Source organism: Equus caballus, chromosome 10 (assembly GCF_041296265.1).
Source record: "Equus caballus isolate H_3958 breed thoroughbred chromosome 10, TB-T2T, whole genome shotgun sequence".
Taxonomy (NCBI): Eukaryota; Metazoa; Chordata; class Mammalia; order Perissodactyla; family Equidae; genus Equus; species Equus caballus.
In genome coordinates, this window is record NC_091693.1 from 62,554,215 (window position 1) to 62,569,975 (window position 15,761).

General features: G+C 35.5%; 1 protein-coding gene across 2 annotated transcripts in view; it reads right to left on the reverse strand.

Moving 5' to 3' along the window:
* Window positions 1-4,574: 4,574 nt before the first annotated feature.
* The window catches only part of HACE1 (HECT domain and ankyrin repeat containing E3 ubiquitin protein ligase 1), a 105,948-nt gene continuing 94,761 nt past the window's right edge, over window positions 4,575-15,761 (reverse strand). For both annotated transcript variants that reach the window (XM_001501736.7, XM_014734298.3), the window contains 2 exons: window positions 9,986-10,099; window positions 4,575-9,447 (listed from right to left, as the gene is read on the reverse strand). In XM_001501736.7, the coding sequence (XP_001501786.2) occupies window positions 9,345-9,447; window positions 9,986-10,099 (217 nt within the window). In that variant the 3' untranslated portion in view covers window positions 4,575-9,344. The remainder of the gene's footprint in view (window positions 9,448-9,985; window positions 10,100-15,761) is intronic.

The window sequence follows — 15,761 nt, forward strand, 5'->3', positions numbered from 1 at the left end:
GGCTCACAAAATCAAGTAGGAAAGTATCAGTAAGGATATAGAAGATTTGACCAATACAGTTAACAGGCTTTACCTAATGGGTATATATGGAACATTTTACCCAAAGAGTGGAGCAGTATTTCAAGCAGAGGCAGCAATTCGACTGATTCCAAACAAGTAATTCCAAACAAGATATAACTAATTTTAAATGACTGGTACCATAAATATTATATTCTTTCCCACAATGTGTTTCATAGAAGAATGAAGCACAAATGGCCAATAAATTCTAAAAATATTGCTTAACTTTTTAGTAATAAGGAAAATGAAAATTAGAATCACACTGAGATACTGTTTCACACCAACAGTACTGGCAGATTTTAAAAGTCTGACAATCTTAAGTGTTGGCAAGAATCTAGAGTAACCACGTCTCTTATAGACCACTAGAGAGAATATTAATTTGTATTACTACTTTGGAAAACAATTAGGATCATCTGTTAAAGTTGGATAAGTGCATTCCCTATGATCCAGCAAATCCACTGGAAAAACTCTGGCACACATGCAGACATACAAGAATATTCATAGCAGTATTGTTTTAATAAAAACTGGAAGCAATTCAAATGTCTACCCTAAACAAGGCCACAATAAACAAATAATAATGTTCACCTATGGACATGTGTGAAATTCCTCCGGGAAATATGAAGCATGAGATGATTGGGGTCATAGGTACACATACTTAATTTTACTAAATTTTTCCAGAATTCTTTTCAGAATGGCCCTACCAGTTAACACTCTGAATAGCAGGACTCAAGAGTTCTCATACACTCACTAAAATTTGCTATTTTCTATTTTCTAATATTTGCTATTCTGATATGGGACCTAATTTTTATTTTAAATTTGCCTTTTTTGACTTGCATCTTTCATACACTTCTTAGCCCATCCGGCTTCTCCATCTGTAAATTGCCTGACCATGTCCTTTGCCCATTTGTCTACTGGGTTTCCTATCATTTTCCTGTCCATATGCAGGATTTGTTTGCATAGTCTCTATGTCAATCCCCTGTTGGACTTAGACATTATGGATATCTTTTCCCAATTGTCATCTGCTAGCTTTCTCCATGCTGTCCATCAAATCAAAGAACCTCTTAGTTTTGTAATAAGCAATTTTTCACCTTCAAGTTTATGCTTTTTAGGTCTTATTATTTTTCCCCACGCCCAGGCCATAAGTCCTTTAAATAGTTTTAAGGTTTTATCTATAAATTTTTTTTGCTTTCTTTGAGAGGTTATTTCTCAGAGATTTTATAGTTTTAGCAGCTACTGTAGGTAGTATCTAATTTCCAATTAAATTTTCTGGTTGGTTATTGCTGATAAAGATGAATGCTATTATTCTTATCTCCCATCAGTTCTAATAATCGTTCTGTTCACTCCACTTACTTCTTATGTACATAAGTGCAATATCTGCAAATAATTTCGTTTCTTTCTTTCCAATGCTGATAATTTCTTACATCATAGCATTGGCCAAATCTTCAGTCCTATGTCAAACATTAACAGTGACATGAGTATTCTTGTCTTGGGGCAGATCTTAGTAAGAATGAAAGTTTCTCCATTAACATGATATTTGCTGGAGAAGTTTTGGAATATTGTCTTCATCAAATCAAGGAAATTCTTTTAAATTCTTAATTCTGTGACAGTTTTTATTAATAGGGGTTGAATTGTGTCAAGTGTTTATTTCTACATTTAATGATGTAATCATATTTTTCTCCCTTATTCAAATAATGTTCTGATCTGCAGTACTGTTAAGATAATAAATGTGTGTGGTTTTAAGCCACTAAGTTTTTGGTAATTTGTTACAGCAGCAATAGGAAACTAACACATTATGTAATTCTCATAATTTTACATCTCCTTTATAAATTGTAGTATAGAGAGGTTAAGTAACTTGCCCAAGGTCACACAGCTGAGGATTCTAGCTCCTGGTTAAAAACCTATGTGTGACTTTTCAGATCTGACCACAGGCAATTACAAAGACTTTACCTGGCAGGCCTCATGGGGGAAGGCTGCTCCCCCTGAAACATACCAGGTTTGGTGCACAGCCAGTGCACTGTAGTCTCTGAAGGCAGCGCAGTCAACGATTCCAGCAGGTCATGCTCTTCACATATTTGTATTCCTAGCCTTGGTGCCTTCATTCCTAGGTCTCTTTATCTAAGGCCTTGGGCAGAGGTCTTCCTCAGGTGCCGCTGCTGAGGCCTCCTTAGGAGGGGAGGAGGAGGAATCCTTGAAAACACTTTGTCCCACTGACTTTTCCCAGTACTTTCCCATTCCCAGCCCTTCTCCTTCACCCTCCCCACAACTGTGGGGTCCATAAAATTGCTGGAGCCTTTAGTTCAGGTCTCCCTCAACAGTGAGCCAACCCCTACGTCTACGCTGATGCACCTGATCCTGGATCAGTGCACCATTCCATGCAGACAACGCAAGGGGGGAATCAATGTCTTCTCCAGTTTTAGACTCTCACACCATCACAGTACGTGAGTAAAGGCTTGACTCTTTCATTTCTGGCGTGTTGCATTAATCGGCCACTCCAACACCTGACAGCTTAGCTCTCTCTCCCAGTCTGGCTGATCTCCTGACAACAGCTAATGGTGGAAAAGGCAGAATTCAAATCCAGGCAATCTAACTCCACGGCTGTACTCCTAACCGTGATCCTCTACTGCCATCTTTTGTGTCAGATGACAGTCGTCTAAGGAACTGATGATGGTGACTTGCACAGGGCAACTGAAGTTGACTAAGACATACTGGACAGGTAAACTCAACAAGAGTTGGTGATGGATTGGATGTAGAAGAAGAAAAATAAAGGATGACTTCTCAGTTTTCAGCTCAGAGCAATGACGCAGATGGTGGTGCCCATTTGCTGAGACAGAAGAGACAGGAATGGAGTGACAGGTGGCAGGAGGACAATGGGGAAACAAGGTCCTCTCTGGACATATTTAAGGTTTGAGATTCTTAACAAACACCCGTTAAGAAACAAACAAGTGAAGACGTCAAGTAGGCCACTGCATACAGAATTTTGGAATCTGAATGAGAATATCAATTTTGCTTTTTCTCTATTTCTAGATATTAGGACAAGAGGAATACTATATAAGAGAATACTGGGCAGACGCCACTTTAAGCATTCCTTCTCACTCCTACAATAAGCTTTTCAAAAAGAATCAGATATGGCCACTCTTCTGAGGAAAATATAGAGCCATCTTCAAATAGGGTTGGTACATGAACACAACAGTCTCCAAATCATGAAAACCACCAGGAGATCAGAATTCTCAAATGACCAGAACGTAGAACTAAGCAAGCTAATAATGCACTAATTAAAGATCTGAGAACAACTCAATGACTAGTATGCATTGGCCTTATTTTGCTGTTATCATTTTTAACCTTTTCAGGTATGTGTTCAAACAACAGGCTGATTATTTGTCTCCAAATCTAGGGGGCAATTTAATAATTCAGTGAGGCCAAATATTTGAAGCTGCCTTAGACACTCAGTGTATATTAAACCCTTCCTCCCCTACACTAATACACTTCTGTAGCTCATCTTTACATTTAATTATGTGCTGCACTGCACAGTTTTAAAACTTGTCTCAAATATTCCTTCCAAATGAATTTTATTTCCTTTGAGGATAGGGACTGGGTCACAGACCCTAAACCAGAGTTGCAGACATTTAAGGGGAATTTGTTGAATTGACTTGGAGAGTTTTCTCCACTAACTGTATATTCAGCACCCACCTAGGACTACTTCCCCTCCATTCACTCAGCTAGACTCGATTCACTCACACAAGGATACAGCAGTAGTCATTACAGTCTCCGTTTATGGTTTTAATGGTTTTGCAACATTAGATGCACAACGTATTTCCAAGTACCAAGTATGCTTGAAATTGAACATTTTTATAAAGATAATAAAAGTTAATGACTACCCATGATCTATGATCTGACAATACATCTGTTCTTTTTCATCTTGAGATGGTAAAATACCCACCCTAGCTTATTGTGGCACAGTGGGAGAGAAGAAATATAGTCCTATTAATCATTCTTAACTATCAGCTTATTAAGTTATAGTTTCCCAACAGGCTTGTCTTACATGACTGTTAATAGGCTGCAGGTGTTTTTCTAAAAGAGTCTTTTTATTATGCAGTTATGTCATAAAGAGACAGCATGGAGTAAAAGAAAACCTAGTGGACTAAGAATCAGGAAATCTAGGTTTAAATTCTAGTTTGGTTAAATAGCCCTGAAACCCTTAAGCAAGTTACCACCTCTCTGTTCTTCAATTTTCTCATTGGTAAAATAATGAGGACTGATTATAAATTAAATAAATTTGTGCCAATTTGCACTGGACCTATAGGCAGGTAACCATAACCCAGGACCTAAGAATTTCACAAAGGACATTCTAAGGAAATCTGTCCACATTAAAACAGCTTTAAACCACACTATAAAATTGGGATTTCTGATACTATTGTTAACCTTAAAAGTGAGTTTTGCTGCCTAACAACTGTGGAAGTGCACAAGAAAGAAGAGTGTTTCACATGAAAAAAAATCTGATATACTGCCATACACCGAAATTGTGGTGAAAATAACCAAAATTTTATTATCAGCTAAAAACGCATTCACAGAGACAACTGTTATATATAAATTCTCCAAATGACAAAAGGGTTGCAGTCCAACACCATGTAAGTCCATTTCTGGGAAACTTTATCAATGGAGGTTAGGTTTCTAGTTTAACCCATAAGAGCATGACTCCTGATGTAGCTGAGCTATGTAACATACTAGGAAACGCTGAAGTTCTGGGTCCTGAGGAAGGGGCTTGGTTCATTTGAAGATGAGTTTCCTTCCCTATTCTTGGGAAGAAGACCGGAAGCAAGCAATTACTCAAATGAATGTACCTTGGTCACACCTTTGTGATTCTCTTTTTAACACTTTCACACTCGGGTGGGGCACACAGCCCCAGTTGTGCTGGTAGAACAATCCCATCTGGTCTGACCTACCAAAGGGTTCAGTGTTCCAACAGCCCATTCTCGAGCCTTCAAACAGTAATTCCACAACCACGGAGCAACTGACAGCCATTTCAACAAATAGCCCAGTAAACATTACCACTCCTCGACTATAACTGGTGTTGAAAAAGATCACCTGTTATTTACAAAAGCAAAAATATCAGAAATCTAAGGGCTAAAAACTTTAGAGACATGGTCAAGTAAATTATGATACACCCACACAATAGAATATTACGCCACCATTTAAAAAACGTTTACAAGTAAGTTGTGATGACATGTGAAATGTTTAAAATACAATGCTGAATAAATAAAAAAAGATACTAAATGCTATGTTTTTTATGAACTCAACCACGGAATAAATGCATTGAGAAAGACTAGAAGCAAATACAACTTGTTGAGTAGTAGAACTATAATTTATTATTTTTTCCAAGTTGGTACATGAATCCATGCTTTCCAGATTTCCCCACTTCAAGAAAGTACCACTTTTGTTATTAAAAAAAAGGGAAAACTGGGCTGGCCTCAATGGCCTGGTGGTAAAAGTTCAGCATGCTCTTCCAGGGCCTGGGTTCAGTTCCTGGTTGTGGAACCATACTACTCATCTGTTGGTGGCCGTGCTGTGGCAGTGGTTCACATGAAAAGAAAAAAGAGGAAGGTCAGCAACAGATGTTAGCTTGTTAGCTCAGGGTGCATCTTCCCCAGCAAAAAAAAAAAAAAAAGAAAAGAAAAATTGAGGAGAAAAGTGTGAATTCAAATAAAACTCTTTAATCAGTAGAATTTTAGAGAGCTATAAATAGAGCTAGTTATTAGCAATGTGGAAATAGAGCTTTGTAGACAAAGAAGCATTCCTTTCTTTGATTTTGTTTGCAAAAGAGTTTAATTAGAAGACATTTTAAATTAACCACATTATAAAATAAGTTATGTGATTATGAAAATATTGCTTATGGCTACTGCTATGGCATTTTATAGATCTAATAAAACCTACTACTGATACTTGCTTCTCTTAATTAAAGATACTGGATGTTTCTTTTAATGTATGTATGATATAGAAAATAACACAGGCATGTGATTTAGACAAACAGGAAAAAAAAGCTATATAATGAAAAAGTCTTCATCCCATCTTACAACTTTCCTAGATGTAGCAACTGTCTCCAGCCCAGAAATCTGTCTTGCATATAAGCCCAGGAATATTGTATTTCCACCTTAACCACTCTTCTATATTACCTTATTTTATTGAACATACCTTAGAAACATTTACATACGAGTATGCACAAATCCATTTCATTCTTTGTAAATACTAATTACTATTCTATTGTATGGATGTAATACAATTTATTAGTAACTCCTTACTGAGAGACATTTAAATTATTTCCCATTTTTCTCTATAACAAACAAAGCTTCAGTGAACAATCCTATACAAATATATTTACGTACACGAACAAGTATATCCATAAGATAAATTCACAGAATTGATGAGTCAGAGTATGGGTCCATTTTAAAAATCCGATATTGCCAAATTGCCATCCAAAGAACCGGTACCAGTTTACACTCCGGGGTAACATTTCTGGTCAACATAGATTCTTTAAAGCAAACTCCAATGCTGCCAATGGCCCAGAAGGTGACATAAATGAGTGAAGCAGGCTGGCGTAAGAAAACGGCAAACCAGGAGCACATTCAGTCTTTGAAAGAAGTGGCTTCCACTCAACTCCAGCCTACTAATAATGCCTTCCTAGGAATCTATGCTCAATGTTGTTAGATTGTCTGATTTCGCAAAAGCTAAACATCTGGACTTCTGCATGAAATCTCCAGACTTTTTTTAATGTTGACAACTCATCAAAATTTCAGAATTGGCATGACAAACAAAACACATGCGTGAGTGGGAATCATCTCTTGGGCCTCCAACTCGTGACCTACGCTTTAAAGCTTTCATTTCCCCCCATGACATCCAACAACGATCCTCGTGGCAGTAGGATGTGTTCAGCATATTGTTTTAAAGCTGGGATTTCCTTAGACTATATCACATTTTGCTTTGGGATAAAGTAGATGGATTTTATTAACTACATGGTCACTATCCCTTCAAATTATTTGAATAACTTAATCTACTTCTTGCCCAGATGTTTTCATTAATCAGTTTTCTAAAACATGTTCCCTTGCCTTATATTTTTATTCCTTTAGAATGCTATGTTTCTCTCTTTTCTTTCATATATGGATTTCCCACGTTTTAAGAGTTGAGTTCCTTTCCTATTAGTGCAATCTTCTTTTACCCAAAGAAGAAAATCTTTAATCATTTTTCTATATTCCCATGCATTCAACATGTCCATCTACTTACAAAAGAAATTGTGGGAAGAGAATAAATTAAAAAGACTTTCTTCCTCTAGTTTAAATAGATTTCTGTTTTTGTTGTTTTTGGTGAGGAAGATTAGCCCTGAGCTAAACATCTGTGCCAGTCTTCCTCTACTTTGTATGTGGGATGCCTCCACACATGGCTGATGAGTGGAGTAGGTCTGTGCCCAGGATCCGAACTCACAAACCCAAGCCACTGAAGCAGAGTGCACGGAACTTTAACCACTCGGCCATGGGGCCGGCCCCTTAAGTAGTATTTTTAATCTGTATAAAATCTCTTTATACTAACTACATTCTTATAGTTAAAAAAATTAAGACAATATAAAAGAATAAACCCTGAAACTGCTAGATCTATATCAAAAAATATTCAAATTCATGGATAAAATACCATGAGACTTCTAATGTCTTATCTCTTCTACATAAATACTTGCAAAATGACCAATCTGACAAAGCCAATGTACCATACAATTATAAACAGAAATAAATCTTGTAAACATTAAATTTAGAAGCAATGTAATATTAAAGTCAGTTACCTATTTGAAAACTCAGAAGGCAATGATCTCTTCTACAAATAAATTTTGAAAATAAAAATTGGAAAATTAGCTTCATTTATTGTAAATAAAGCATCTGAATCATAATTTCAGAGCTAACAGTAATTTGTAAAAAATTCCTAGTTTATAATGTAATCTGTTGAGATATTTTATTAATATCAAAAAAACCCCACACAATAACAAAAGAGGACCAAAAAACACGTACGAAAGAAGTTTTACAACTTAGCAAAGCTTTCTATATATGTATTACATATATATGTATTTATACTGACATATACATTATCTGTTATTTGTCAGTGATAAATACACTGCTGCTCATATGAGAAAATCCGTACATAAAAGCCATTCCACCAACAATGATGCCATTGGATAGTCTATTTTCAGTTCCTAGAGGCAAGGTTCCAAACATTACAAATTCCTCTGTCAGTATTTCTGAATATGTGAGTGTTCTGACTTCTCCTTAAAAGGTATGCTGTAACTACTCAAGTGTCTCTTTTCAAAAGAAAACTGACTAGACCACCCTAAAATTAAAAAACTCAGTGCTGTGTATTAGGCATATATCACTTGAACTCAACATTTTAATTACAAAAAGCAAATTTAAGAAATAAAAGTGTACAGATTTAAATTGTAATCTGCACATCGGATTACTTCTTCAAATGTGTCATCAGAGCTCACACAAAAGTAATGAAAAGAAATACGGTAAAATATCACATTTTAATTTTACCTAAAATATAAATTAAATAAGGCAGAAGAAAAACTTTGAGACTACAATATATGTGGAAAATTGACCACTGAAAGACGCAAAGAATTCATACAATATAGTATAAGCTTTACTATACAAATTAGATGTCATTTCATAGGTGTTAGTCACATCAGTCTAAACTTTGTTATATATTAAAATATTAAAAAGCTAAAAAACATCATTGCAATATAGATTCAATATGGGAAAATACATATTTGTGGCTTTATACACAATCGAAATTAATCCATTCTATACAATAGTTTTCCAAAATATAAACAGCACTTTACATGCAATAGAACATACCAGCTGGATGTCCTAATATAATTTAATATATAGGAAAATAAAGAGAAAACACCCTTTTAACAAGACAGTTACATAGCAGAGGTGGAATGTACATTAAGATTGTGGTTTAACACAATCTTGGATAAGATTAAAGAAATATGAAAAAAGAACAATTTCTACTACTTTCAATTAGCATTTTTTAAAATAAAGACTATTGTGATTTTATATTTCTAATTGTATTACAAACTGAGCAAACATAAAAGGAAAAAGAGAGGAGGGGAAAAAGAAAACCTGATCCTTTCTGAATTTTAAACATCAGCCCTGCCTATGGGCTGCATTCGGGCTGCTTTTCTGCTGACAGTTTCCTAGATTACTTCTGCCACTCTGAATTGCGCATCAGTAGTCAGATGAGTTTTCCAGACTTCATTACGCCATTGTGTAACCATAGCTGCCACAATGTAGTGCCACAAGAAGTCTGTCTTTGAGTATTTCTTTACTTGGGTATTCAGGTAACTTGAGCATGTTGATGCTTTCAAAGAAAAATATACCACAATTAAATAGGACACCTATGAAATTTCTGACTGTTTGTCTAGCAGTGAAACACCACTCAGAATTAACATGAAACCACCCTCTCAAATTTGCATTCAAATTGGAAAACCCTAAAGTAGTATTTAAAAAGAAAAAAACTGCTGCATTGCAGTTTCCTTTAGCATGCAAATGTAGTGGAAGAAAATAAGTTCCTTTCAGCCTAAAATAAATAAGCATTAGAGCAATTTGAGTTTGAAGTGATGGTATAACTCAGTGATACTTATGACACCGTAACTTTAGTGATACTTGAACTATATTCAATTAAATTATAGGTAGTTTCCCCAAACATTTTCCCCACCAAAAAAGGCGGCGGTAAGGAACTATGCAGCTACTTATTTATCAGTGACTCCAAAATGCTGAATAGAGATCACACTGTTGAGGTTTTCCTCTCAATGCAGCAGTACATTAGTTAGACCTATGATCATTCAATATTAATTAAAACAATTCACGATGCATGCAAATGAGCCAATTTCACATACCATGTGCTTGAGGTTGGTAGGAGATTTGGAGTATATGGCACAGCAGCAATTGTGAAGTTTTGCAATCCACTTCCACCCATGATATTAGCAAATCCACCGTGTGGGACCCTGGAGCTAAGAGTTCATATCTTAATAAGTTATAATTATTACAGGAAAATCTTGGTGATAATTGTATTTCAAATTCTACATTAGGTTAAGAATATATTCAACTCTAGGACACTGACAAGATAACGTTTTTGAATCCGCAAATCTCCAACTCATTACTAAAAGCTGTTTTCTGGCCAGTCAGGAGGCTTCCATGGAGACACTCCCCCCTGCCCCCCGCCCCGCGTGTCTCTATAAGCCACACCACGCTTTGAATTGGCCACAGCACAGACCCCTACTATTGAATTTAGCATACTGCATGTACATCTATTTTCTTTCTTGTATCCCCCTACTAAACTGGAAATGATCTGAGGGCCCAAATATGTCATATTTGTATTTGTATCCTTGGGGTTATTAGCAAAATGGCATCTAGGAGACATTCATTAAATATTTGCTGAGTAAATGAATGTTTGCCTGATTAACTCAAGCAACAGAAGCTCTCACACATAATCCAAATGATTTCCCTGTTTGTGAAAAATAGCTAGGGTCATCCAAAGGGTTTTTGTTTTTTACTTTTCACAGTGGGAAAACTAGAAAATTCTTCACATTTCTCTTTCCAGGGATTCAGAATATCAGATCTATTTTTTTTTTAATGTCACCTAACATTACAAGTTCACAGGAAGGCTAACACTTAATGCATAAACACTACTAGAAAATTTAATCTTGGGTACACGGCTGTAGATGATGTAATTACAACTTCCTAAATTCTACTGTTTCCTTTGAAAGAAAATTATTACTTCAAATTAGCCTTTGTATGTATCATGATTAAACATACTGATTGAAAAACCTTCGCTTTTTTTTTTTTTTTTTAAAGATTGGCACCTGGGCTAACAACGGTTGCCAATCTTCCTTTTTTTTTTTTCTGCTTTATTTCCCAAACCCCTCTCCCCGGTTACATAGTTGTATATCTTAGTTGCAGGTCCTTCTAGTTGTGGGATGTGGGACGCCGCCTCAACGTGGCCTGACAAGCGGTGCCATGTCCGCGCCCAGGATCTGAACCTTGGGCCGCCGCAGCGGAGCGCGCAAACTTAACCACTCAGCCACGGAGCCGGCCCCAAAACTTCGCTGTTTTTAAAATGAGATCTGTAGTGCTTTTTACACTAAATTAGAATGACTTAGATAAATTAGAATGACAAAGAAACATTTAATGTATAGGTATTATATGCATACTCAAAGGCAGAAATCTGACTAGTATTAAAAATGTTTTCTAACATATGATTCACAGTACTAAGCATAATTCAGTTCATTAAAAAAACTGTTGAACCCCGAATATCCAAAACAATCTTGAAAATGAAGAACAAAGACAGAGGTCTCATAGTTCCTGATTTCAAAATTTAAGCTACAAAGCTACAGCAACAAAACAGTGTGGCACTGACATAAGGACAGACATATAGACCAGTGAAATAGAACAGAGAACCCAAAAATAAACCCTCACATATACGGCCAAACGATTTTCAACAGGACTGCTAAAAACATTCAACAGGAAAGGACCATCTTTTCAACAAATTGTCTTAGGAAAACTGGATATCCACTACAAAAAAATTAAGTTGGACTCTTACCTAACACAATATATAAAAATTAACTCAAAATAAATCAAAGACCTAAATGTAAGAGCTAAAACTATAAAATTCCTAAAACAGGAAGTAAATTCTGATATGTGCTACAATATGGACATACCTTGAGGACGTTATGTTAAATGAAATAAGGCAGTCACAAAAAGACAAATTATGCGTAGTTCCACTTATATGAGGTACTCAGAATAGTTAAATTCAGAGAGACAGAAAATAGAATGGTGGTTGCCAAGAGCTGGGAGGAGAACAAATGGGGAGTCAGCGTTTACTGGGTACAGTTTCAGCTCAGGAGGAGAAAGTTGGGGAGAGAAATGGTGGTGACAGTGGCACAACAAAGTCAATGTACTTAATGTCACAGAACTGCGTAGTTAAAATGTTAAATTTTAAGTTATGTATTTTTTACCACATACACTAAAAAAAGAACATGAAAAAAATGGACCAGAATTTTCTATTTGAAATCACTGATGATACATATACATTCACAGGGAAAAATAATTAACAATTCAATATAGATGAATCCCTAAAAAGAGCAGTTTTCTTTTCTAGCGGGAAAGCAGTTTAGTTACTGTTAAATGCTTTATTGATGAAATGCCTGAGTTTACCTTAGAAATCCAAGTGAATATTAAAAGTATGCTTGAATCTTGCTAATAAAACACTAATGCCTGAACAATTCCCACTTAGGGCAAGAGACTATCTAAAGAAGACCTGGATATGTCTGTAACCTGAAAATAAAATTCAGCATTAGCTAACCTATGTAGATTAATCTATGCCTAAAAAATTAACAACAGCAACAAAAATGAAAAAGGATAAAAGGCCAAGTTGTTCTCAATTTCCCATAGAGACAGAATTTTGAAATAAATATACTACTTTATCAGGACAAGATGAGAAAATAAGCCTTGACACTGATTCTTACACAAATTATAGCACAATATTTCAACAGCAGGATGATCAATCTAATGTCTTTCATATAACTAAATTTTGAAACATAAGCTTAAAAAATCAGAAGATCTCCTTTTTTTTTTTTTTTTTGAGGAAGATTAGCCCTGAGCTAACTGGTGCCAATCCTCCTCTTTTTGCTGAGAAAGACTGGCCCTGAGCTAACATCCATGCCCATCTTCCTCTACTTTTTTTAATATGTGGGACACCTACCACAGCATGGCCTGCCAAGCGGTGCCATGTCCACACCCGGGATTCAAACCAGTGAACCCCAGGCCACTGAAGCGGAACGTGCACACTTAACCACGGCGCCACCAGGCCGGCCCCCAAGATCTCCCAATTTTTAACATCTAAATTGAAATTATTCTGTAAGGTGATATTCACAAACCATCCTTGAAACCTCAATTCTCTTCTAAACTACAGCCAAATATGACCGGGCCCCATACTTGAATAATCAGTGGATCTTATGCTAAGATCACGGCTCATCAAGCTTAAGCATACGTGAGAAAAATAAATGAAATAGTCTTTGGTTGAATATCATGACAGCTGGATTATACAATGTAAAATTACCGTTAATAAAAATGATATGATTCTATTTTATACACAAAGAAATCATCAAGTCTGATTTTCATTACTCCTAAAGGGTAATGAAACCAAAGAGTAAGACATTTAAGACAGTCTTATAGACCAACAAAATATTGTCATTACTATAAAAGTTACTTTCTGTACTGATTCTTGGTTCTACACTTGGAACACACTTGAATTTTCAGTAAGGTTGCACTAAATTATACTCTGGACATGGATTAAGACATGTTTAGTATGCAAATATAAACAAATAGATAATCAGAATTTTCCAAAAAGTGTTAGAAGGAAAAAAATACACACTTTAGGTTTAGAATGGCAAATGCAATACCTATACTAACGACTACGGGTCTAATAAAAAGGAAAGTTAAGGTTTTAGAGAACGTATGACTTAGTTTGAATTCATAACAAGGACTCTACATAGACTAAGTGTTGACAGGTGGCTCCTTCAAGCTGAAGGTGAAACTTAGCTGTGTGCTGTCTCCCCTTGGCGTCGAATCTTCACCCACATCCTTCACCTCAGTTTAAATGGATTCACGCGCTACACTTCATGACCAGTTAAACAATAAACAGTGCAGCTCTTTTCAGCACTGCTAACAAAGACTATACTACTGACACAGGAGGGGCACTCTGCATTGCTAATTCAAGTATTTTTTTATTCTGCAAGAGCAAGTAATTTAATAGACATTTTTAGTACCAAAAAACTTGAATGATTGTTTTCTGCATTTAAAACTCACACTGACCAAATCACGGGGGAAAATCTAATTCATGAAATGGTGTTTAGATATAAACCATTTAGAAAAATAATAAAAGAGCGCTACCTCACAACATAAGCCAAAATAAAGTCCAAATGGCTTAAAAATTGGAATGTAAAAACAGAAATCATAAAAAAGTTACAGAAAAAAATGTTGACAAACATATATATATAAAATCTTGGCAGCAGGGAAGGATTTATAAAAACCATAAAGAAAAGTATTGATAACTGACTTGCAACGTAACTTAAAACTTTCATTTTATAATTTTTTTTTTTTGAGGAAGATTAGCCCTGAGCTAACATCTGCCACCAATCCTCCTCTTTTTGCTGAGGAAGACTGGCCCTGAGCTAATACCCATGCCCATCTTCCTCTACTTTATACGGGGGACACCTACCACAGCATGGCTTGATAAGTGGTACGTAGGTCTGCACCCAGGATCCGACCCAATGAACCCCCAGGCGCCAAAGCACAGCACACAAACTTAACTCCTGTGCCACTGGGCTGGCCCCCATTTTATAAACTAAATTTATAACTTAAATTACATGAAACTTGTATATTTAACTTAATAAAGTTAAAAGGCAAACAGACTGGACAAATATTTATAAAGTTGATGTCCCTAATACATAAAGAACACTTAAAAATTGAATTTTTTTAATGACAGGATAATGCACAAAAAATAAAGACAGGCAATTCACATGACACAAAATAATTACATAAATAAGAAATTATATGAAAATAAAAATGATTACATCCTGTATTGACTGAATAAGGGAAAGGCCTTCTCATTCCCTGCTGATGTGAATACTGAGAACCTTCTGGAGGGTAAATGAACAGCACGTATCACAGGTGCAGAAATTTATATACTTCTGTATCCAAAAACTTCCCTTCTAAGAATTTATCCTACATAAATAATCAAAGTGGCCCACAGGTATATAAGCACAAGAATTCCTTATTTGTTCAACACTACTCATAAACAGGAAAATTTAACAATAAAGGACAATATGAATTAACGGAGGTCCATAAATTGAAGAGCAAGCAGCCATTAAAACTATCAGATCTACAAATGGAACAATTTTTAATGATATATTGATAAATTCAAGTTATAGAACAGAAACAAGGTTTTTAAAAAGTAAAAATTTATATATGTGGGAAAAATTCTGGAAGAATAACCAAAATGTTAACAGCAATTATCTTCAGAGACTGAGCTCAGAGGTGATTTCTCTTTTTTAATTTGAATTGTCTAACTTTCTTACATAGAAATTATAATTTTTGTTTAATTCTCTTTATTAAATTACTCAAATCTCTTGGTATTTCTTGGCACTATGAAGCCTAAAAAAACAAAACAAAACCAACAACAAGGTTTTCTTTCATATCTTTAGTCTACAATCTGTGTATATCCATGCTTTATTTATGCTTTAAAATTAGATGTATAGTGTGACTCCAACTATTTTTCTAGTTATATAGTTAAAAGATTAAAAGAATAAAGCAAAATGTTAATAGTCTTATTTCTGATAATGGAATTAGTCAAAAGGATTTTCACTTTCTTCTCTTCTATCTATATCTTCCATTTTCCAAATTTTCTATAATGGTCATGAACTACTTTTAAAATAAGAAAACAGTTGACTTGAAATTACACATATATATTTCATACAGATATACACTCACAATTATGTTTTTAAAATAGGCAAGAAAGGGGCCAGCCCAGTGTCATAGAGGTTAAGTTCGCACGTTCCACTTCTTGGCGGCCTGGGGTTTGCTGGTTTGGATGCCGGGTGCAGACATGGCACT